Source organism: Lycium ferocissimum, chromosome 12 (assembly GCF_029784015.1).
Source record: "Lycium ferocissimum isolate CSIRO_LF1 chromosome 12, AGI_CSIRO_Lferr_CH_V1, whole genome shotgun sequence".
Taxonomy (NCBI): Eukaryota; Viridiplantae; Streptophyta; class Magnoliopsida; order Solanales; family Solanaceae; genus Lycium; species Lycium ferocissimum.
In genome coordinates, this window is record NC_081353.1 from 50857606 (window position 1) to 50881579 (window position 23974).

Below are 23974 nucleotides of genomic sequence, written 5' to 3' on the forward strand. Positions count from 1 at the left end.
TGAATTGCTATTATTCTATCATTGTATTCTTAATAACTCCATATGATTATTGAGAATCAGTCCGTAATCCATGAAAACCCATATCTTGTATTCCATGGGTTCTTGCGATGTTTTAGCTAAAATGATTATTTCATGAATATCCTACATGTCTACAAGTTTTCATGCAACTATATTATATAATTACTTTATGCTATGATACAAGATACATAAATGCTAAATACAAGTTATTTCATGATATCCATGTACAAAGTTATATTCATGAAAACCATGGGCGCAAGTGCCACTTATTTTACATGTTCATGCTTTTGGGAGTTGCATTAATTAAAAAGCTTGAAAAAAAACTATGTCTTGAGGATTTTTTGACAATCTCTCATAATGATAATCCTTTTATATTATTAAATCTCATGTCCCCGGCAAGGTATGAGTGAACATAGGACGCAAGTACCGGAATGTTGTCGGTTATATTTAATGCTCTCCCTACTCACGATACTTTACACATGTTATATATGTATATGTACTCATGTTCATGATCAAAGTTATCTAAAGTATGTTATTTTCACTATTGCTTTACATAGTTAAAAACTTTGACGTCCTCTTTAATTTACGTAGTACGGATTTGCACCATTTTTGTCATCTGATACACATAGGCATTATCTTTCTTTATTTAGAAATAAAAGGTATCATAGGAGCCTTGTTGACAAGTATGTTACGTGTTTCAAACATACATATTAATTAAAATAAAGACTGGTTGCCGGTTTGGCTCATTTAATATTAAAATGAAAATACTTGTGTTTAATATTATGACTTATTATGTTTTAAAAAGCTCGTCAACATTATATCCCAAACATGTATGCCTGCATGATGATTGCATGTGGTTCGCTCCTCATTTCTCCCATTTTATTAAAAAAAACTTTGTGTAATAATCCCAAACTTCAGATGTTTTTCTATCATTATCCCCAAGGCTAGGGTCTCGACTACAAGGAGTTGTTCTTTTCTGCTTTTTAGGAGGATTACCCATGAAAAAAGTATTAGGGCATTACCATATTCTTGAGTTGCAAAGAAATGTCGATGTTATCAAGTATCTTCTATAGGAACCTCCAAATCTACAACCTTTGTCCTTTTCATATGAAAAATATTAGAAGTTTAGGACCTATTCAGACAAGAAAAAAGAAAGGTATAAATTCGAAAAAAGAAGAAGAAACAACCTAAAATCAAATGGCTGACAAAGAAAGGCTAAAAATTTAAGTTAAAGACATTAGACTCTAACGTGAGCTTCTGTTAGTAGGTTTACACTTAACACTTAAAAGAGTTAAAAGACTTAAAGACATGGGCTTGGATATATTCTTAAAAACATGGGCCTTAAACAATCATGTGAAATAAGTAGACCAAAAATCAAATTAATGATTAAAAGGTATAAAATATTTATAATTATTTATGAAAAACTAGTATTATACATATAAATAATTATAAAATTTATGTATATAATTTATCGGATTGGTTCGGTTATTTTTTAATAGAACCATAACCAAATCAAATATTATTTGTTTTTAAAATTTAAAACCAAATCAAACCAAACCAAACCAAATGTCGATTTTTTTATTCGGTTTGGTTTTGGTTTTAACTAAAACCGTGAACAGCCCTACCTGCCGTTACACAACTGATGCAAATATACCCTTTTCGCTGAGTTTTTTTAAAGAAACATTTAGCTTGTTTTTTAATTAAAAAAATAAATCTACCTATTTTTTTAGTAGACTTTTTTTTTTAAAGCCACGTGGTAATTTTTTCTGGTGGATCGGGTGTGGTTCATTTAAAAAGATGGATAGACTTTTTTTTTTTTTAAAAGCCAAGGAGATATTTTTTTTTTAAATGAACGACACAACCCACTAGAAAAATATTTCTTGGCTTTAAAAAAATGGCTAGACTTATTTTTTAAAGCCACATGACATTTTTTTTAATTAAAAGAGATAAGCTAAATGAATTTTAAACAAAATTCTAGCAGCGAAAAGGGCATATTTTTGCACCATTTGTGTAACTGGAGGGGTATATGTTTGGGTCGAAATAATTAGGGCGTCATACGAAAGCTTACAATTGCAAACCTTGAACGATAATAAATCAGACAACGGAAATATACTAAAAAGGCGTAATATTATAATATGATTTGGTCAAGTGACCTACATATTGTAAAAACTAATATAACAAAGAAAACATTAAAATTATGAGAAGAATAATTTCCCCCTAAACGAGACTCTTTTGAGGACTACATTGTGGATGTTATTGTGTTTTATGTGAGAGAGACGGATCTTCAATTTACAGAAGTCCGAAACGTTTCCTCCAAGAAAGGATTATTCAACTATGGAAGAGATATTTTCCACCAAGGAAACCTTTTCCATCAAGAAAACATTTTTAAAATAAAACACAATTATGGTTGAATCTAAATAAGGTTGGAAATTCAGGGAAAACCCTAACAAATCTCCCCTTGGCATGAATTTTCTGCCAAAATAATCTCAATTATCCATCTTCATATAATCTTCATCACTGCTGCTTGTCATTATTAAAAGTAGGTATGGTTGAAAATTTGAGCCTATGCTTTAAAAGTGAGCACAGGTTGAAACTGGAGCCCATGCGTTAAAAGTGAACATGGTTAAAATTAGCCCAAGCGTTTAAAGTAAGCAAGGGTTGAAAATTTGAGCTCATATGTTAAAAGTAAGCATGAGTTGAAAATTAGAGCTCATGCGTTAAAATAAGCAAGAGTTAAATATTATTTTTGTTTTAAAAATATGCAGCAGGATTGTTGAAAATATGACTGAAAATTGTCTCCACATGTGGTTGGGTTGGGGGGGGGGGGCTCAAAAATCTTCATCATCGTCGAGTTGGTTGCAACTTCAACTGATCCAGCTTGAACTTATCTTCAACCTAGTTGAACCATTGGCTTTGATACCACTTGTTGGAATCAAAATAATTAGGGCGTCATGCGGAAGCTTACAATTGCTAACCTTGAACGACAATAAATTAGACAACAACGAAAATATACTAAAAAGGCATAATATTATAATATGACTTGGTCAAGTGACCTACATATTGCAAAAACTAATATAAAAAAGAAAACATTAAAATAGAGAATAATTTTCCCCTAAACGAGACTCTTTTGAGGATTACATTATGGATGTTACTGTGTTTTATGTGAGAGAGACAGATCTTTAATTTATAAAAGTCCGAAACTTTTCCTCCAAGAAAGGATTATTCAAATATAGAAGAGAAGAAAGGATTATTCAAATATAGAAGAGATCTTTTCCACCAAGAAAACTTTTTTGAAATAAAACACAATTATGGTAGAATCTAAATAAGATAGGAAATTTAGGGCAAACCCTAACAGTATATTGCGCCATTTGTGTAACGATAGTGGTATATATGCACCACTTTTCAACGAGAGGTATATCTGCTCTAAATCGCAAAGTCAAGAGGTATATTTGCACCTTTTCCCTTTTTTAAAAAATATACTAACATAAGGTACTAGTGAAGGGGTAATTCTAACCCGAAATTTAATGTTAAAGGCAATTGGAGTCTAATAGGTAAAAAGAGAGAAAATTTAAACAGTTCTTAATAAGTTATATACATTGTCGATGCAAGAAAATTTTACACCATCAGGTCATCTCACCTGTTGGTAGTAAGAGACATGTCTTATTTTCAAAATTACAACTTCCACACAAATAAAGAGTCTCACCTGTGAATATCCTTTGCTGACCTGATAGTATGAAGAAAAAATTACAATGTTGATGTGTATAACTTAAATTTTTATTACTAATATGTTATCACCTTAGAGTTCCCACTATTTATTCCTTCGCCTTATCGTTATAAGGCCCCCATCATGATAAAAATGCGAGTAAAGTTCTTTCAATGGGTGACACGAACGACTAAAAGAATAAGATGTATTATGAGACATAAAATGTATTACATACATACGATCATTAATTCTTAAATCAAGTTATTGTTCCAACTCTTAAAAAAAAAAAAAACTTAAAATAAAAATACTCAATAGCATGGTGATACATTTATATATAACTTCAACCGCAAGCATGAGCAATGGAACACAAACAGTCAAGTGAAATTCAATTCGTGAAATATTTGGAATCATTACCGCAAGTAGGGGTGTCAAAATGGCGGGTTGGGTTGAAATTAGGCATGTCAAAATGAGTTGAGTTAATAAGTTGACCCGCGTCCGAAAGTTACTGGGGTTAAAAGGATTGGGCTGAAATGGGCTAACACCCGGGTCATAACCAAACACTCCAAATTCTTACTAAGTTTTAAATTCTTTGTTTGAGTACCTAATAAAACTTTTTCATTATATTATGACTATATAACACATCAAATATAAATGTCTTTTGAAAATATTTAAACAAAATTTCTCATGGGTCAATAAGACTATATGCACAATCAACACATGGGGATGTAGCTCAAATGGTAGAGCGCTCGCTTTGCATGCGAGAGGCACGGGGTTCGATCCCCCGCATCTCCACTCAAAACGTTTTTTGCCAACAACCTCATTCTATTTGCTGACAATATTTTGACATCCAGAAATCAATGCTCAGAAGACAAATATAGAATGCAGATTGCTATGCAGTAATCATTATGAAAGATATGCTGGTTTTTTAAAAAATTTGTTTATGTTTTTTTCCCCATGTATTAAGTAGCAACCAGGAAAGATAACATCATATATCTTCATTTTCTTCCTTCAATTTTTCACGGTGTAAAGAATGGATGTTGAGCCTAACTCAATCCAAAAGCTAGCTCATGAGGGGAGGATTGTCCAAGTCCATATAAGAAGTCCAAGCATCCAGTGGCGAAGCCACATTTGCTAGGGGTGTCACCGACACCCCTTTGTCGGAAAATTGCACTGTATAGGTAAAAATATTTTTTTATGTATATATATTACATATTGACATCTCTTAACTTCTTCGTGGATTTTCTTTTTTATATTTTGACACCCCTTAGTAAAATTTCTGGCTCCCCCACTGCAAGCATCCATCCCACAACCGATGTGGGAGAATCAGCACCCCGCACACCCAGAACTCGACATCTGAAGCGTGGACAATATAAGATCGGGCCCAGGATTTCATTGATCACACTAACTTGTCTTTCTATTTTCCTCACCTAATCATTTTCCCCACTGCAGTAGTGTTACGTCTTTCACAACCAAAAATTCCACATCTACACCAGTATTTGTTACGTTCCCCTTTCTATTTCAATGCGTGTTTGACACCCAATGAAGATGGACGGCCATGACTAATAAAGGTTTCATTTCACAACAAAAATCAACGACATACATGTGCCTTGACAGCGTGAACCTGGCCTATAAGGTATAATGGTTTAATCTTTTATTCAGACTTTGTATTTATATTAAAAATTCATAAAATATTTATAACTGTTAGATTATGAACTTATTATCATTGTATATTAGCTTGAACTCATTGTAAAAATTTAAAAACTTCAAAGATTGAATTCGCCTTTGTGCCTTGACCACTGATGAGTTTTGACTAGTCCTGGCCCACTCAGTTTCCAAGAAAACTCAAGATCGAAAATCTGCATGCCCGTCATGGGACGAGAACTCCTCATATTATTTTTTTACACTGGCATTGAAAGGGACTAGCATTGCTTCTTGAAACTGTGTTTCTTTGATTTACTTTATGGCATTGAAAGGGACTAGCATATCCAGAAATTGTGTTTCTTTGATTTACTTTATGGCCTCCAATTTACTAGAAAATTAAAATTGAAACAAAAACTTATTATTGAGATGCATAAACTTATTTTGGGTTCTGTCTTTGATTTTTTTTTTTTTGTTTTTTTTTTTGGGTTATTAAGGTCGCATATGTGGATTAAATGGGTCTCAGATTTTTGGGTGTGAAGGTGAACCCACAAGTAAGTGTTATGACATGCCACTTAAATAATGTACAAAAAATTTAAATGGATAAATAAACATCTTCCGGTAAGAATGACCTTTAGAAGGAACGACGAATATAATTGAGTGACTTTTATTTAACAAAAGAACAGTGACCAGTGATTTCACAATATCATATAAAGGGGGACTTTAAAAACAATTTTAAATTGTTTGTATTTTACACGAGGTACTTTAGTTTAGATAAACTCCATTAACAAATTTCCACGAGTAGGTGGTCACAATGGATATAAGTTGAATGAAAGTGAAAGGTCGAAGGCTCGTAGATGTATAGGGGGGAGCATTTTCAAAATGAGAATCAACTACTTTTAGTAAGGAAAGCTCTCCCATCGTTGCTATCTTAATCAGTACTCTAATGCACTTATATTCTCTCTAATGTCAACATCTTCATTATTATATTTTGCTTACTTCTGCGATTTTTCAAAATATTTATGGTACATAGGAGAGATAGGTGAAGATATAGGGAAAATGGGAGAAATGAAAGAAAAGGACATGATCAGACCTTTGCTAACTTATGTAGATTAATTATGTAGTCGTGGGTTAATGTAATACGTTAGGCGACATGAACGTGATGTGTAATTAAAGTCCAAGAGATAATATTTCGTCTAATCACATTGTTAGGAACCGGAGAAATAATCAGTAGGATGTATTTGGTATGCCAATTTGTAGAAAATTTAATGTTTTATCTTGATGACATTTTCTAGTGCCGTTTTGGTTACTCAAAAATGTTTTTAAGGAAAAAAACAAGAAATTATTTTTCATCATAATAAAAATTTATTACTGGTACTCTCATTATCTCATAATTAAAAAAAACAACCTTCTATTGTTTCAGAATCAAGATTAATTCCAATCACACACATAATCTTATATTTTCACTTCAACCATTTGTCTCATTTGCGATAATAAAAGTTAGAAAAAAATATATATGAATTTAATTGATAATTCTAAAATATAGGGAGTTACTAATTAATTTCGTAAATATGAATTTTTGATATGGGTGTCTTAAAGAAAAGTCAAAAGGACTTATACCTAGAGAAGCTATATAGAGCGTAATTTTTCCCTTTTTGGAATACTTTTTAAAAATATACAGTTTTTGAAAATATTTATGCCACGTAGCCCAATATACAATATTAGGAAAAGCATTATACACAGTCACACTGTATCAACCTTGTATAATAGGTATTTATACACAAAGTTTGAGCTACATGTCATGAATTTTTTTGAAAATAGATATAGAGCTAATTTCCACCCCCCCCCCCCCCTTTTTTTTTTTTCGAAGGAGCGCTAGTAAAAAATATTTATATTTTCATCAAAGCTTGACCAAATACCTCAATTTTCTAAGATAAGTGTTTTTCTTTCTAAATAAGCACTTTTAACCTTTCAAAAGCTCAACAAATAAACTAAGATGAATTTATGGACTCCAATGAAATTATAATTAGTAGGCGGTGATAATATTTACGATTTTGAAGTTAATGGATTTTTTTTTAACTTTAACTAAGATCATGCCCAAGTATTACCAAGAACCTTGATTTATAATGCCTTACTATGTCGAGCATTCTAATAGTTGTTAAATGCGCAACTTACTAGGTTTTTTTTAAATAAAAAAAGTTATTTGTTTTAATTTTCTATATATGTTAGGAATAATCATTTAAAGTAAATTAGTTAGTAGCTCAAGAAAAATTGTATTTTGTGCCTCACATACTGAGTTAATTGTGTGATGCTTTTTTTTCCTCCTTATAAATTGGTGGACCCAAATCTTAAACTCCTTGGTCCACAAATTCTGAATACATCAGCTTGTAAGATAAAAAGAAGCCTCACACAATTAGTATAAGTTGTGTGAGGTACAAAATAAAGTTTATCGTTGCGGCTTAAGTATTCTAGTATCCTTGCAATTAAATGGCTAAATTTAAATTTATGAGTTTTTATGAGTTTCTTTTAAAGCAAATAATAATTTTATTTAAATGAATTTTACCTAAAAACAAAATATAAATAATAATTGTACGTATTTAAATGAATTTCTTAAAACAAATATAAAATTTGAATTAAAGTTAGGTCATCATACATAATCAATTCTTAATACAAGACTTACATAAGAGATCGTAAGCTCTACACCAGCTCTGCCCCTGCTTGCAATCAAGTCATCAATGCATAATCACCATACTCCTAATACAATGACTTAACACATAAGAGATGACGAATATTTGTTTGCGTGATTGGTTAAACAACTGTCCTATTTCTTTGGACAAGGGAGAAATATCTAAAGAAAATTAATAACGAAAGAGCTTACACGTCTATGACCATGAGCACGACAAAAACTATAGTATCCAAAAGGAACAACTTGAAATTTGTTGGCGCAGGACTTTCTACAAGTTAAAGAACAGAAACGGGTCAAATATACCCCTGTACTATCAGAAATAGCTCTAAATATATACCCATCTTGTTATGCTTTGAAGTGTCTAAATATACCCATATCATTATAGTTTGACACTTATTTGCTCTTAATTTTAACAGAGGTACACGTGTCAAGCTCAGAATCAAATACCTCACTCCAAATTTTAAATATTTAATTTCTTTAGAAACCCATCCATTTAACCGGATCCGACTCATTTTTCATCATCTCCTTCTCTTTTGTGGCCAGAAAAAATGATATCTCTCCCGACACTATCTTTGTACATAACAACAACAATAACAGGATTTGGTGAGGATAGAGTATCTTTCAAACTTTACCCCCATGTTGGGAGGTAGAGAGGTTGTTTCCGATACTCTATCTTTGTGCCAAACTATAGTGGAAGAGATATATTGAAACCGAAAGTATAACGGGAGGGGTATATTTAGATCGAAGGTATATCGAGAGGTATATTTTTAAACTATATGTGATAGTACAAGGGTATATTTGACCATCTCCCGGTTAAAGAATTACAAAACCAGAAACACTGGTCCAAATATCTCCCTTCCACTCAACACTTCTCTCACTACTGTATCTCCTATTTCACCATACATAGAAAGAGAGAGAGTAAAGCAAACACTATTGGATATACCAAAAATGCGGTTCAGTCACTCTTGTTAGGGTTTACTTATTACTTTAAAGAAATAAAAGAAGAACAAAGTTATCTTTATTTGTCTGTTAAATGACAGACAACACAAGAATCGAAATGTTGGTTATGAATTAAACTGAATTAGAACGATCTAGCTAAGAAATTGGAGATATTTGCCTTCACATTACTAAGGTTAGTTCTAATTTTCACTATTTTTACCTTTTTTTTTTTTGGAGTCATTTACCGTAATTGCTAGGGTTCTTTCAGTTGTTGAAGTTCATAATTTGATGTCAATCTCGTTGCTTACATTTTGTTTATAACAAAGAGGCGGATTAAGAATTTAAACTCTATGGGTTCAGTCTTTAAGGTTATTAGCATTGAGCCAAGTATATTTTTAGAATTAAGGATTCATACCTACTATATGTTGCAATTTTAATGAATTTTTACACATAAATTTATATTCTGCGTCAAAAATATTGGGTTCAGATGAACCCGGTGCTATTAGGCTGCATCCGCGTCTGTTTAATAGGTGTTTGGATTTTGCTTGTCTAAGAGTTGTGAGGACTTAGTGGGCATTTGGACATAAAAAATGTGAAATTTGAATACAAGATGGTATTTGGAAAAAAGTTGAAAAATGGCACTGTATTTGGAAATTAGAGTTGTGTTTAGACATGAATAAAATTTGGAAAAATGTTGAATTTTTGTGAGTGATTTGGAGTGAACAGTGTGAAAAATGGTATAATGAATTTTTCGAATTCCGTAAAATTGTAACAATTCTAGTCCAAACATGATTCTAGAATAAAATTCCGGAAAAAAGTGAAAATTATCCATGGTCAAATGGGCCTTAGTTCTGAGATTTGGAAATATTGTTTTGCATACTTGGTTTTTTTATACGGTTGTTACCTATTGGATTTGTCTAATTTGAGATTTGTTGGTTTTTATACATCTAAATAGCTAGAAAAATAAAGGTTCTGATAGGAGGAAACTATGTTCATGCTCTGCTAACTGATAGAGAGCCGCAAAAACCAGAATGCTAGTTCAGACATGAATTGAAGGGACGATCTAGCTCGGTAATTGAAGATCTCCGCCTTCACGTTGTTAAGGTGAGTTCTTACTTCTGCTATTCCTTCACTTCCTCATTGATTGCATTTCGTGCTCGATGAGTAAAGCTGTTTGAACTTTGCTTATCTAAGACTTCTGAGGACTTCTCTCTAAGAATTGCTAGCTTATTCTGCTTTCTTGTTATATTTATATGGAATTTTGCATTGGATTTTTCATTTGAAATTTGTTTTGTCTATAACCGAATTTGGCATTTAAAAATTGATACTGTGGATTCATATCTCTAGCAAAACCCTACTAGTTTGGCATTAAGGCATAGCTGATTGATTGATGTATAACCTGATCTGATGGAATTTCACATTAATACTTGTGCCATATCAAATCTTGCTTTAATAAAATTCTACTCGTCACACACATTCTGCTTAAAATCGTCTACTTTCTTAGTAACATCTATCATCTTGTAAAAGATTAAATTTGAAATAACTCATTCTCTTACTCATCATGAAATATATATTTTTATTTTGCTTATGAAACTATTCAATGCTCACTGGCTCTCAAGCTTAGTTAAAAACTCACAAAGTTGTTATTCTTCTGGATATATATATATATATATATATATATGGGATTCTATGTGTTGCTCACACTTACTCTTGATTTTTCCTGAAATTTAAGAGGCGGCGAGGGTATATATGAAAGAAGCCAATCTGAAGATTCCACTGTCTTAGTCAAGGAGGGGAGGGGAAGGATGGAAACCAGTATGCTGCTTGATTATGCGGTTTTCCAGCTGTCACCTAAACGCTCTCGGTGAGTGATAGCTATGCATTTTTTGCACTGATGGAGAAACTTTATAAATTTTCCTAATTTCTCTCATTTATTATTGTAAATTGCTTGGGCAGATGTGAATTGTTTGTTTCGAGTAATGGAAACACGGAGAAACTGGCATCAGGATTATTGAAGCCGTTTGTGACCCATTTAAAGGTTGCAGAAGAACAAGTTGCATTGGAAGTTCAGTGTATCAAGCTTGAAGTTAAAAGGCGTAAAAATTCTGAAACATGGTTCACAAAGGGAACTCTAGAAAGGTAATTACCCGTGCTGCTTGTCAAGGGAAAACTGGGAAAATGAAGAGTGATGTGATTAATCATTGATGTCACATGTATTCCAGGTTTGTGAGGTTTGTTAGCACACCAGAAGTTTTGGAGCTTGTCAATACCTTGGATGCAGAAATGTCTCAGCTTGAAGCCGCTCGAAGAATATATTCCCAGGTAATTAACTTTGTCATTGTAAACTGTCATATACGAGTGACTTAACTAATTAGTAAAATTATGACTTTCTTTTTCCTTTATTTCAGGGAGAAAGGCATCAGTTTAATAGCACAGGTAAGAATGCCCGACAACCTATCTGTATTGGTTAAAGAACGTTCCTCTGGGTAGAAACCATGAAATTATAGGCATTTTTTGGGTGGTCTTGAATGCCTTTACAACATTTGATGAACATTAATTCGATAAGTTCACCTGGTTTTTTTAGTTATTATTACTTAATAAGCTGTCTTAGTTGTAAATTCGAGCGTGTTTAAAATGCCTTTCCAAGTTTGTTATTCCATTATTCATGGTGTTAATTTTGGCTATTGGATTTGAAATTCAAGACTTAATTTCAATCAAAATTACTGTATTTAATCCACTAGTTCTGTGGCTTTCTGCTGGTTTTCTCTGACGTTGCTATCGACTTCATAATTCTTCCAGGAAGTGGTGGATCTGGAGTTACAGTAGCATCTGATGCAACAAAGTATAACTTCTTTTTGCTTCTTCATGCATAATTTGCTTGTAGCATTTGTTGCTTCATTTCATGTTCCCTATTGCCTGTTTACACAGGAAGGAGTTATTGCGAGCTATTGATGTGAGGCTTACTGCAGTAAGGCAGGACTTATGTACGGCTTCTTCTCGTGCAGCAGCAGCAGGTTTCAATCTAGACACAGTTTCAGAACTTCAAATGTTTGCAGACCAGTTTGGTGCCCTTCGATTGAAGTAAGAATATCTTGAGCCTTTCTTTGTTCATTAGCTCTTTTCAAACCTTCCTTCCTCCACCTATGTCCGCTTGCGGAAGTTAGTCTAGGGTTCAATATACCCCAATATCCTAATTGTTGTAATTTAAGTTAGGATAACAACAACCAATGATTGTTGTTGTTGTTGTTGTTATGGAATCAGATCATTTTATTACCTTTTCACTATCTCAAATATCTAAATGGATCTCTTTCCTTTTCAGTGAAGCATGCAACAAATTTATAGCCTTGAGTGAGAGGCGGCCAGACTTGATCAATCCGTGGAAAGGGGTGCAAAGAGATGATCAAGCTGTTCGGTGCTCTTATGGATCAGACATGTCGATTGACGAGGACCCTGCTATTTCCAACCCGCCACCCACTTTGTCCCATTCTACCAGTCGAGAATCCTATTTTATCAAACAACAGCAACTTCCACACCACCTTGACCAATATATGCCCTCGACATGTCATCAACTGACATCCCCCTTGCAACCCAGCCGAGAATCAAGCATAAAATCAGAAGAGAAAAGTAAGGAAACGGATGTCATTGTTGAGAAAGAAAAGGAAGACGACACTTCATCCAAGCAAGCCGAATCGGCCGAGCTTAGTAGACATAGAAGGCGGCTCAGCGTGCAGGACCGTATCAGCTTGTTTGAGAACAAGCAGAAGGAGGAAAGTTCTGGGAGCGCTGGCAAGCCAGTAGTTGGAAAACCTGTAGAGCTTCGGAGGTTGTCATCTGATGTCTCAGCTCCACCTGTCATTGAAAAAGCGGTGTTGAGAAGATGGAGTGGTGCCAGTGATATGAGCATTGATTTGACTGGTGACAAGAAGGACACTGAGAGCCCTCAACACACTCCATCTTCTACCTCTGCTTCTCAGTCCAAGTCAAAGGACCAAAAGGCATCAGGCTTGACTGATACAGTAAGTTTTGGCAGGCCAAATTTATGTAGTGTTCCATCTATGGCTGGTGACAGCAAATTAAATGAACAGACAGACAATAATTTGAGGGTTGCGTACACAAATGAAAAGGAAGAGGCGGCTAGTGCAAAGCGATTAACTGATTCTTGTAGGAACATTGAAGATTCTTCTAAGTCTACATCAAATACTACTTCAGGTATCCTTGGTAGTGATGGATGGAAAGATCAAGCTAGTCGAAAGGCTAGGTCAATCACACTTATTAGAAGGGCTGAGGAAAAGAGTCTGAAAAATCAACTGGAACCTGGAGGACAGTTGCTCACATCTTCTGGTAGTAAGAGCGATCAAATTGCTTCGACTCCCAACTCAAACTTCAAGGGTTCCCAAGGAGGTGATGAGCTTGGCGGGAGCAAAGGCCAATTGGTTCGTCAGGCTGCTGGCGTGAAGAATCATGGTGCTCAGCAAGAGCGTGAATCTGTGCAGGCCAAGATTTGGAATCAGAAGGGGGAAGTTGGATCAAGTGATCTTTCAGTTTCACAATTACGAGATAAGGCCTCGCAAAGGACTACAGAGGACTCTGTGCAGTTGGATAGTAGTTCTAGAGTAGAAGTCACAGAATCTTTTTCTGCTAAAGGCATTGATAATTCTCCTTATCTGCAATCAAGATGGCGATCCCCTGGCGGCACTGAGGAAGTTGAAAAGGATGAGTTGGCCCCACATGAGAAATTAGCTGGTGCTTCTGCATCAAAGGGAGAGGATTTCAGACACCAAGTAATGAAGCTTAAAAAACAAGGTGGTGCTGCTGAACAGATCAGGACGGCACAAGATAGCAGGGGTCAAAGCAATTTTGGAACTAGCAAAGTGATGCCCGGTAAAATGTTTATGGAGGCTCAGGAGGGATCCAAGTCATTTTTGACATCCCCTATAGGGCAAGTTCAGAGGGTAAGGCAGTCAAAAGGAAACCAGGAAATGAATGATGACTTGAAAATGAAAGCTAATGAGCTTGAAAGGCTTTTTTCTGAACACAAATTACGTGCTCCTGAAGACCAATCTAATTCTACCAGGAAAAGTAAGGCCAGCGACGTACAAGGCCGGCAAGTTGCAGCATCTTCCAACAGGAAGCCTGTTGTAGATAATGTTGTTGTTCAATTATCTGACAATTACATGTTGAATGAATCTGTCACAAATTCCGATGATATAGACAGATCCGCTATTACTCCCCTGACTAAAGAGGCTGTCAATCAGAGAGATGTTTTAAATATGGCTTCCTCTGAGCTAAGTCTTTCAGATGGCTCTCGAGGAAGGTTCTATGAGAGATACATGCAGAAAAGGGATGCAAAACTTAGGGAAGAATGGAATTCTAAGAGAGCAGAGAAGGAAGCCAAACTGAGGGCTATGGAGAATAGCCTTGAGAGGAGTAGAGCTGAGATGAAGGCCAAGTTTGCAGGATCTGCTGACAAGGACAGTGCTGTTTCTAGTTCCCATATGCGTGCTGACAGACTCAGATCATTTAATTCTAGGTCAATTTTGACGAGAGACCAGGTATTTTAGTTATGTTCTATCAATAAATTCAGCAATACCTACATCACATGTGTAGCATTTCCATTTTTTGTTCTTTTTGTTTGGTTCTCTTGCGATACATGTAACTGACCCTGAAACAATTTGTTTTGGCAGCAACAATTTGTTTTTGAGCAAAGTTATGACGAAGAAGATATGTCTGATTTCAAAAGCAGAAAAAATATGCTGAAGACAGGTCTTTTGATAGAATATCTGTTGGGGAAGATGGTTCTAGAAACGCTCAGAACAAGAAACTATTACCTGTCAAAAGTTGTTCTTCATCCACACCTCGCACCTCAGTAGTACCTGCTCCAAGGTCTGGCAAGAAAGCTTCTAGTAGTACTTCAGGTAGACGAAGATTTCAATCTGACAATCCTCTTGCTCAGTCTGTTCCAAACTTCTCTGACATCAGAAAGGAAAACACCAAGTCTTCTTCTGCAGTTGGTAAAACAGCTCGTTCACAATCTAGAAATTATACCCGTGACAAAAGCTCCAGTGAAGGGGTATCTCTTGTCAAGGAGGACAAATCACGGCGATCACAACCCTTGAGGAAAAGCTCTGCCAATGTGGGAGAATTTAGGGAAGCATCTCCTTTGAGTTCAGATGGTGTTGTGGCACCTCTCAGGTTTGAACAGGATGAGATGGAGCAAATTCTCAGTGATAAATTTCTAAAAGATTCAGATGGGAAGACTTTGTCAATAAAGGGTAAGGACCCTGTCTTCAGCACTAGAGGTGGTCTGACTAAGAAAGGGTTTTCTGTCGTATCTAAGGTTGAGGACAATGATAACGAATATGATGACATGGTCCTTGAGCCTGAAGACACAACAGATAGGGTCCAGGAAATAGAAGAGGAAGAATTTGAGAACATGACAGCTGAACTTCGGGAGAACTTTGATAATGGGGAGCCAAGACTGAGCCATGATTCAGAGAAGATGGTGACTTCTGGCTCTGGATCAGAAAGTGGTGATGTTTTGAGATCATTTTCTCGGGTGGACTCTGCTCTGGCAGCTGTTTTGCCTTCTGAGTTTCTTTCTGGTGGAATTGTACCAGATTCACAGGGAGAAAGTCATGTCTCATGGAATTTACATGCTCACCACCCTTTTTCTTATACTCAGGAGATGTCTGATATTGATGCATCTGTGGACTCGCCTGTGGGAAGTCCTGTGTCCTGGAATTCACAGTCTCTAAGTCAGATGGAGAGTGATGCAGCTAGAATTAGGAAGAAATGGGGAATGGCTCAGAAACCTATGTTTGTTGCAAATTCTGCTCAAAGTCAATCACGCAAGGATACTGCTGGAGGATTTAAACGGTTATTGAAATTTGGGAAGAAAAATCGTGGCACAGATAGTTTAGTTGACCTGATTTCTGCAAATGCCTCTGAAGGAGATGATGACACAGAAGACGGACGTGATCCTTATAATCGATCTTCAGAATATCTTAGAAAGTCAAGAATGGGCCTCTCACAAGGGCATCCACCCGATGATAGCTTGTATGGGGATGAGCTTTTCAATGAACGAGGTAAAATTTTGATGTTTCATTCTATAAAAGAAAGATTTTTCAAAAAGAAAGAAGAAGAAAGATTTCTTGTTTCTATATGGCAGATTAATATTGGTCACCTGAAATTTGAAAAATTGTTCTAATTGTTAATTGTTGTGGTGACAGTGTTAACAAAATGATATTATTGATCAGTTCAAGAGTTATTGTTACCATATATAATAAGTCCAGGATACCCGGATTTTGGTGTATTTATTGAGGAAATTTGACAACCGAACAAACAAAATAGTACTATAGTTACATGCAAAAGTATCTGAGTAGGAAGTGTGTAACTGAATATTAAAACTAAAGGGATCTTTTTTAGTCATAACGATTCTTGTGGAGGACAAAAGGTGAGGGTGAATCATACGTCACGTAATTAGAGATATGATTCTATGAAATTTACTTATTGAAAAGAAGGAAGTAGTTATGGTGCTTGAGGAAAATAAATGTGCTTACTCTCTGCAACTTCAGCTGGTGTGTTTTAACTCTGTTACTATTTGAGTTTCAAAGTTCCTATTATTTGTTTTTCTACATCAGTCCAAAAAAAAAAAGGGCAGCCCGTTGCACTAAGCTCCCCCTATGCGTGGGGTCGGGGGAAGGGCCGGACCCACAAGGGTCTATTGTACGCAGCCTCACCCTGCATATCTGCAATAGGCTATTTCCATGGCTCAAACCCGTGACCTCCTGGTCACATGGCAGCAACTTTACCAGTTGTGCCAAAGCTCCCCTCTTTTTCTACATCAATCAATCAGCTATATTGAATCTGGTTGGCTATATGAATCATGTATGTCCATTCAACTCTATTAGGTCCATTTTGTTCCGATTCCAAATAATATCTTTCTACATAAACACATGAAAAAAATTAAGTGGTAGCAGATGATATTGTGCGCAGATCACTGTGGTGTTTCTTGTATGTCCGGCAAAAATTCAGGGACGATAGTGTGTTACCGAGATTTCTCTATAAAGAAACCTTAGAAGAAAAGGAGATGTCCGGCAAAAATTCAGGGACGATAGTGTGTTACCGAGATTTCTCTATAAAGAAACCTTAGAAGAAAAGGAGATCCTCAGTTTTCTTTTTGCAAAGTGGTCCATTTCACGTTTGCTCTATCTAATGTTAAGTCAATTTCACGAGCATGGATTATATGGAAAAGACTCCAAACCCTGGAGTTTTTAGGTCTTACATTCTATGCATGTAAATATAAATGAGGATGCTTTGGAAGGTTCAGTTGGTGTTTTTTCATTCACTTTCCTTCAGATGCATGTTTGAGTGAATTATCCAGTCATCTCTTTCCAGCTTTATTATTAACATTCTGGATTTAAAGTTACTAACTGAACGATCTTTTCTTCTGGCAGTTCAATCCTTGCAAACTTCTATTCCGGCACCTCCAGATAATTTCAAATCGAGGGAGGATTATTTATCAGGGAGCTCAATTAAAGGTGACTACTTAGTATAATACAGTTGGTCTTTCCTGTCATGTTCTGTGTTTTTAATTTTTCATCAATTTAATGCCACCATGTGAAGAAACTTTGCACCAGGTATATAAGCACAAACATTAAAAAGGGACAAACGAAATGGTAAAAAGCTTCTTGTGGTAGCATAGTAGTCACTTGCTTTATAATAATAGAAAAGAGACTACAGGTTTGTGTTATCGAAAAAAAAAGAGCATCAAAAGGGAAAGAGCTTACAAAATTTAATTTTTTTCATAAGGTAAATAATTTAATCGGAAAAGGCTCAAATATGCCATTGAACTATCGGAAATGGCTGATTTATGCCACTCGTCAATAATTTGGTTTATTTATGTCATCGCCGTTACCAAAATGGCTCATCAATACCATCGCCGTTACTAAAACCACTCATTCATGCCATTTTTCATTAACACTGGTTTTATAATACCAGATATGACACGTGGCCTCCAATTAGAGGTTCACGTTGTTTAATTAAACCAGCCCAATTTTAAATTCCAAATAAATTGTAGATTTTTAGCAAGAAGAAAAGGCTTCTTGTATTTTTGAATAATTATACAACCCATAAGAATGGGTACTTATACATGAGTTCGAAGACTAAATAAGGCAAGATAATATTACAGTCAATTTCTAATCAATTACATTAATACCATATATTCCTAAAATTTAGCTATCAATCTTAATTGTCAATATCAAATCAACATCTCAATCTTAATCATTAATACCAAATCAACACTCCCCTTCAAGTTGGTGCAAAGATGTCGCACATGCCCAGCTTGCAAACCAGTGTATGAAAAGTCCGTTTGTTGAGGCCTTTGGTAAACACATCAGCTAGTTGTTTTTCCGATGACACATGGAACAAACTCAAGACATCACTCGTGACTTTTTCTTTGATGAAGTGTCGATCAATTTCAACATGCTTTGTTCGGTCATGTTGGACTGGATTTCGAGCTATACTGATTGCAGCCTTGTTGTCACAATACAAGGAAAGTTTCCTTTTTTCAGACAATCTCAATTCTTCTAGTATCTTTTGTAACCACAAAAGTTCACAAACACCCTGGGCCATAGCTCTATATTCTGCCTCCGCACTTGATCTAGCAACTACACTTTGCTTTTTGCTTCTTGCTCCTCCAAGTGACCAAGTTTCCTCCTACTAGTGTACAGTAACCGGATGTAGACCTTTTTTCATCTATAGATCTAGCCCAATCTGCATCTGTAAAGGCTTCTATTTAGAGGTGACCATGTCTGGAGTAAAGTAGACCTTTTCCTGGAGCATACTTCAAATACTGCAAAATTTGAAAGACAACTTGCATATGAGGATCTCGGGGATCATGCATAAACTGACTCACCAGGCTGGCTGACTAGGCTATGTCTGGTCTAGTGTGAGAGAGATAAATGAGTCTTCCAACCAGCCTCTGATATCTCTCTTTATCAACTGACTTTCCAACTCCGCTTTGTAGTTTGTGATTGCTTTCAATGGGTGATTCTGCTGGTTTGCAACCTGTCATACCTGTTTCTTTCAAGAGATCCAGAATATACTTTCTTTGAGAAATAAAGATTCCTCTTTTTGATCTAGCAACTTCAATTCCCAAGAAGTACTGCAATTTTCCTAGATCCTTGATCTCAAATTCCTGTGCCAACAACTTCTTCAATCGGGTCAGTGTTTTCATCTCTTCTTTGTCATCTCGGCGTCATTACTATGTCATCAACATAAAATATTTAATTGAATATGTAAATAATCAAAATCTACTAGCAATAACATATTAGCAAATATGTGATCCAAAAATTAAAATTGATTGTAGATACTAACCAGAACTTGAATGATCATTGCTTTATAATTCTATGACAAGACAAGCAACACTAAAATTTAAGCAATAGTGCAATACTAAAAGTCCATTGAATTTGAACCTACTGTTTATAACTGTTTAACAAAATTTAAACTTTATTGAACAGAAAAAAAGGAAGCAAAACAACCACTGCCTCACTGGTCCAAACAGAGAAAATGCAGAGGAAAAACAGAGGAGAAAAAAACAGAGCAAACAACAGAGGAGAAAAAAACAGAGAAAAAACAGAAAAAGAAGAAGAGAAAAGAAGGAAAAAAAAAATTCAGATGGCCGGAAATAGGGCATTTTTGCGGAAAAGAAGAAATGTCTCTTGATAATCCACTCATAAATAAGAAAGAAGAAGAAAGAATCCTTTAGGAGAAATCTTATTTTGAAGGCAAACAAAAACCCTTACTATTTTTATGGAACCATCACTTCTTTTAATTGTTTTAAAGTTAAGACCCATTTGCAACCAATGGCGCCAAGCGCGCTTCTTTTTTGTTGCTCGCCTGCCACGCCGTAAAGGCGATGGAGCCTCGCCAAGCCTTCTCGCCTTTTGGCGCGCGCTCTCAGCGCTTCTTTGATAAAGTCTTCATTTCTTCCATCATAGCTTGAGTTTTCCATGTCTTATAAAGGGTGTGATTGCAAAGCTTTGTTCCTCGAGATCATCGCTTAGGGAATAGACAGCTATAGAGAATAGACAAGGGCATACCTTTTTATAGGAGGAATCTCCGACAAATGAAACTTGTAAGTCCCAGGCCAAGATTAGGAAACAAAGTTAGATAATAGGGTGTTTTTTGCAAGATCTAATGTCCTTGATAATCCTGTGAGCAATAGTCTCAATCTTAATCTAACTCATTAGGAAGTATAGATAACTCACCAGAAGAAGAAGGTTCAGTCTCATTCTTTGATAAAGTCTTCATTTCTTCCAATTTCTTCCATTTAGAATAGTAAATGATGGCTTCTTCTGCTCTATTTCTCCTTGAGTAAGTTATCAAATCAGGCCTATCCAAACGCCAACAGTCTCCCCCTGAATTCTTTCTCCAATTTCACTTTCTCTTATGGCAGTAGTTTCAATAGTCTCCCCCTGAATTCTTTCTCCAATTTCACTTTCCCTTGTGGCAGTAGTTTCAACAATAGAACTAGGAAAAACCATCTCTTCTTCCTTATAATTCTCCCCCCTGAAGAGGTGATGGTGTAATACTGAAATAGGGCTCAAATTCCTGAAAGGTAACATCCATATTGACAAAGAATCTCCTAAAAGAGAGGCGATAACATTGTACCTTTTTCGTGTTGGAGAATACCCAATAAAGACACATTTTTTTTTTTTAAGAGCTCTGGTTCAAGTTTCCCGGAGTTCCTGAGTTTGAACAAGCAAACACACCCAAATATCTTTGGAGGAACAGTATAGTCATTTTTACCCTTTAAAGCTTCTAAAGGACTCTGAAAATTAAGAGTTTTAAGTGGCATTCTATTGATGAGGTAGGCAGCTACTAGAATGACATCCCCTTTAAAGCTTCTAAAGGCTACGAAAATTAAGAGTTTTAAGTGGCAATCTATCATTATGACTTCTTCTGCATTATGATTTCATTTATTTTTGAGTAAGTTATCAAATCAGGCCTATCCAAACAAACCATTGACTACCAGACAAAGAACGTGTTTGAGTAGGACCCCAGACATCAAAATGAATTGTCGAAAAGGGAATTGTGCTTTTATTGTCACTCAAAGGATAAGAGTTTTTAGTGTGCTTGGCATATTCACATGCATCACAAGACAAAGATTCGAACTCGATTCTAGAAAATAAACTAGGGGTATAACTTTTTTAAAGCCAAAAAAGATGGGTGCCCCAACCTCTTGCCCTCCGTATTATTTCTCGGTTGACATCCTTATTTCCTACAAAAAGCGACCGAGTCTCGAGTTCCATCGATCAAATATAAGCCATCATACGATCTACCATCGCCAATCTTCTTTGTATGAAGGTCTTGAAAACACATAATCAGGAAAGAATCTGACACTACAGTTTAGTTCTTTGGTGATAGCGCTAACAGATAATAGGTTAATAGGAAAATTAGGCACATGAAGAATGGATGATAAGGTAATATGAGGAGTACAAATGATTGAACCTGTTCCAGAGACAGGGGTTAGGGAGCCATTGGCTATTCTGACATAATCCCCTTTGGGACTAGGAGAGTAATTTTGCAGGCCTTTAGAAGAGTCTGTCATGTGTCTATTCGCACCAGAATCAATAATCCAGCAATTAAGCTGAGCATTAAAAGCAATACTTGACTGCATATAATTGGAGCTAGCAACACTAGAAGAGTCAAGTTTGTTCAGAAGACGGCGAAGATGTTAAACTTCATCCTGAGACAGTCTCTCCAGAAGTAGTGTCACCCATATTATCTACCATTTTTGTGTCACCCATAATTTTAACAGATAATAACCCAAACAAAATTTAGAATCTGAAAAGAGCAACTTTAGAACCTGGATGGGAAGGGTCAGAATAGGCCTACGACCCGAGATCTGAAAAAAAAAAAAATCAGAAAAAAATCGCCGAAAAGTTGGCTGCCACGCCGGAATCCTAATTCCGGTGATTGAAAAAAATTGAAACTGGTAGGATAGGATCAGAATGTTCCAATGACCCCAACAGAGAAAAACAATCCAGAAACGAACTGAATGGGAGGAGTTTTTTGTGCGGACAACCACAAAGAGAGAAAAACTCGACCTCTTTGATAAAACACGGAACCTTAGTGCTGCGAGAGCAGAAAACTCACCTCAAAAAGGCAGCAATGGCTCTGATCCCATGAAGATTTTTAGCAAGAAGAAAAGGCTTCTTGTATTTGTGAATAATTATACAACCCATAAGAATGGGTACTTATACATGAGTTCTAAGACTAAATAAGGAAAGACAATATTACACAATCAATTTCTAATCAATTACATTAATACCATATATTCCTAAAATTAAGCTATTAATCTTAATCATTAATATCAAATCAACATCTCAATTTTAATCATTAATACCAAATCAACATTAATTAAAAAAACCGATCCAAATTAATGAAAAATGGCATGAATGAACCATTTTGGTAACGGCGATGGCATAAATGAGCCGAACTAATGATGAGTGGCATAGATGAGCCATTTCCGATAGTTGGATGGCATATTTGAGCAGTTGAAAATCTCTTGTATACAAGCAATACCAAAAAGTAGAGAATCTATGGCTTAATATGATTCTCTACAAACAACACCCTATCTTCTTAAACTGGAATTTCATGAGCATGTAATCGAAGTAGGAATTAGAGGATATTCCTCAATAAAAAAAAGGGTCACAAAGAGAGGCGAAAAAGTGCCATTCCTATACAATCTGTTAACAGTTTTCTACTAGACTCTTTAAACTGGTTAAGTTTTTTGAAAAACTCATGTTTGGATAATGCATTTTTCTTGGTAGCTTATCACTTAATCTTTTCATGGTTAGGATCTTACCAATTTAGACTAGACGTCCAGTTGAAACTCCCAAATCTTGTACGCTCGTGCAGCTAAACGTTTGCACTATCAGTACTGTTCTTCCATCTGAATTCTAATGCTTGTTAGTTGTTACTTCCTGTGTTTAATTGGTTAAAATTGAAACTGCATATCATCGTATTTACAACACCTTTGGTATTACTCTATTGTAGAAATTTAAAGTCTGTGAAATTTATCATTGCTTCAGTCATCCGAAGTATTTTACATGCTAACTTTTGTTTAATTTACTGTTTTTACAGCTCCAAAATCATTTTTTTCCTTATCGACATTCAGAAGCAAAGGAACTGAATCAAAACCAAGATAGCACTTTCAAAGTATAATAATTCCCACTGGTCAAACGTTTGGAATTTCCTTTGCGATATTCAAACAGTAATTTACCAGATAAGAGATTGAGGTAGGGTGTTCTACAGTCATCTGTGTATGGTGTATAGTTAGTATGTCATGGGGCTTGAGAGGGCTTGCTTCCACTTAGGTATCTCTAGCAATTTTCTCGGAACATAGTGTTGTATATTATCTTGAGATGACAGGTCCTTGAAGAGGAATGTTAATGTGATTTTGTAAGTTAAGAGCATTCTTTTCTTACGTTGCCATATACCTTGATTTTGGGTAAATATCAGAAGATGGGATTTTGTTCAAAAATCAATGTCGTGAGTAAGAAGGGTAGCTATTTGATTCTGCTGTATTAAAGGTTGTAATATACGGTACATCGCGACATATGACCTCGTTATCTAGTGCCACAATGTCATTTTGCGTTGCCTAGACCTCTAGAATTTCTCGATGGCGCCCGTGCAATGTGTTTGCTCATGCAAGTATAGTAGCAATGGGTCAATTTGCAAATTTCAGGTTGTAGCATGAGGCGTCATTGGGATTTTATTTAGGGAAAAGGTGCAAATACACCCCTCAACTTTGTAATTTAGAGTAGATATACCCCTGGTTAAAAAAGCGGTGTATATATATCCCTACTGTTACAAAATAGTGCAAATATACTTTTTTTGCTGACGGGTTTTTTTTGTAAAATCATTTAGTTTCTTTTTTAATTAAAAAAAATGCCACGTGGCTTTAAAAAAAAATATATATA

General features: G+C 35.5%; 1 protein-coding gene and 1 non-coding gene across 2 annotated transcripts; both read left to right on the forward strand.

Annotated features, from left to right (window-relative positions):
• The first annotated feature begins 4440 nt into the window (after positions 1-4440).
• On the forward strand, positions 4441-4513 carry TRNAA-UGC (transfer RNA alanine (anticodon UGC)). Its single transcript has one exon. It is a non-coding gene; the product is annotated as a tRNA-Ala (tRNA).
• A 4363-nt stretch (positions 4514-8876) lies between these two features.
• LOC132040158 (COP1-interacting protein 7) lies at positions 8877-23488 on the forward strand. Its single transcript, XM_059430776.1, is given in 13 exon segments — positions 8877-9177; positions 9954-10088; positions 10717-10848; positions 10941-11123; positions 11207-11306; positions 11393-11420; positions 11784-11826; positions 11913-12065; positions 12304-14536; positions 14669-14717; positions 14720-16069; positions 17441-17524; positions 23136-23488. Coding segments are annotated over 11 exon segments (4347 nt in total). The 5' UTR covers positions 8877-9177; positions 9954-10088; positions 10717-10789; the 3' UTR covers positions 23201-23488.
• Positions 23489-23974: the final 486 nt, after the last annotated feature.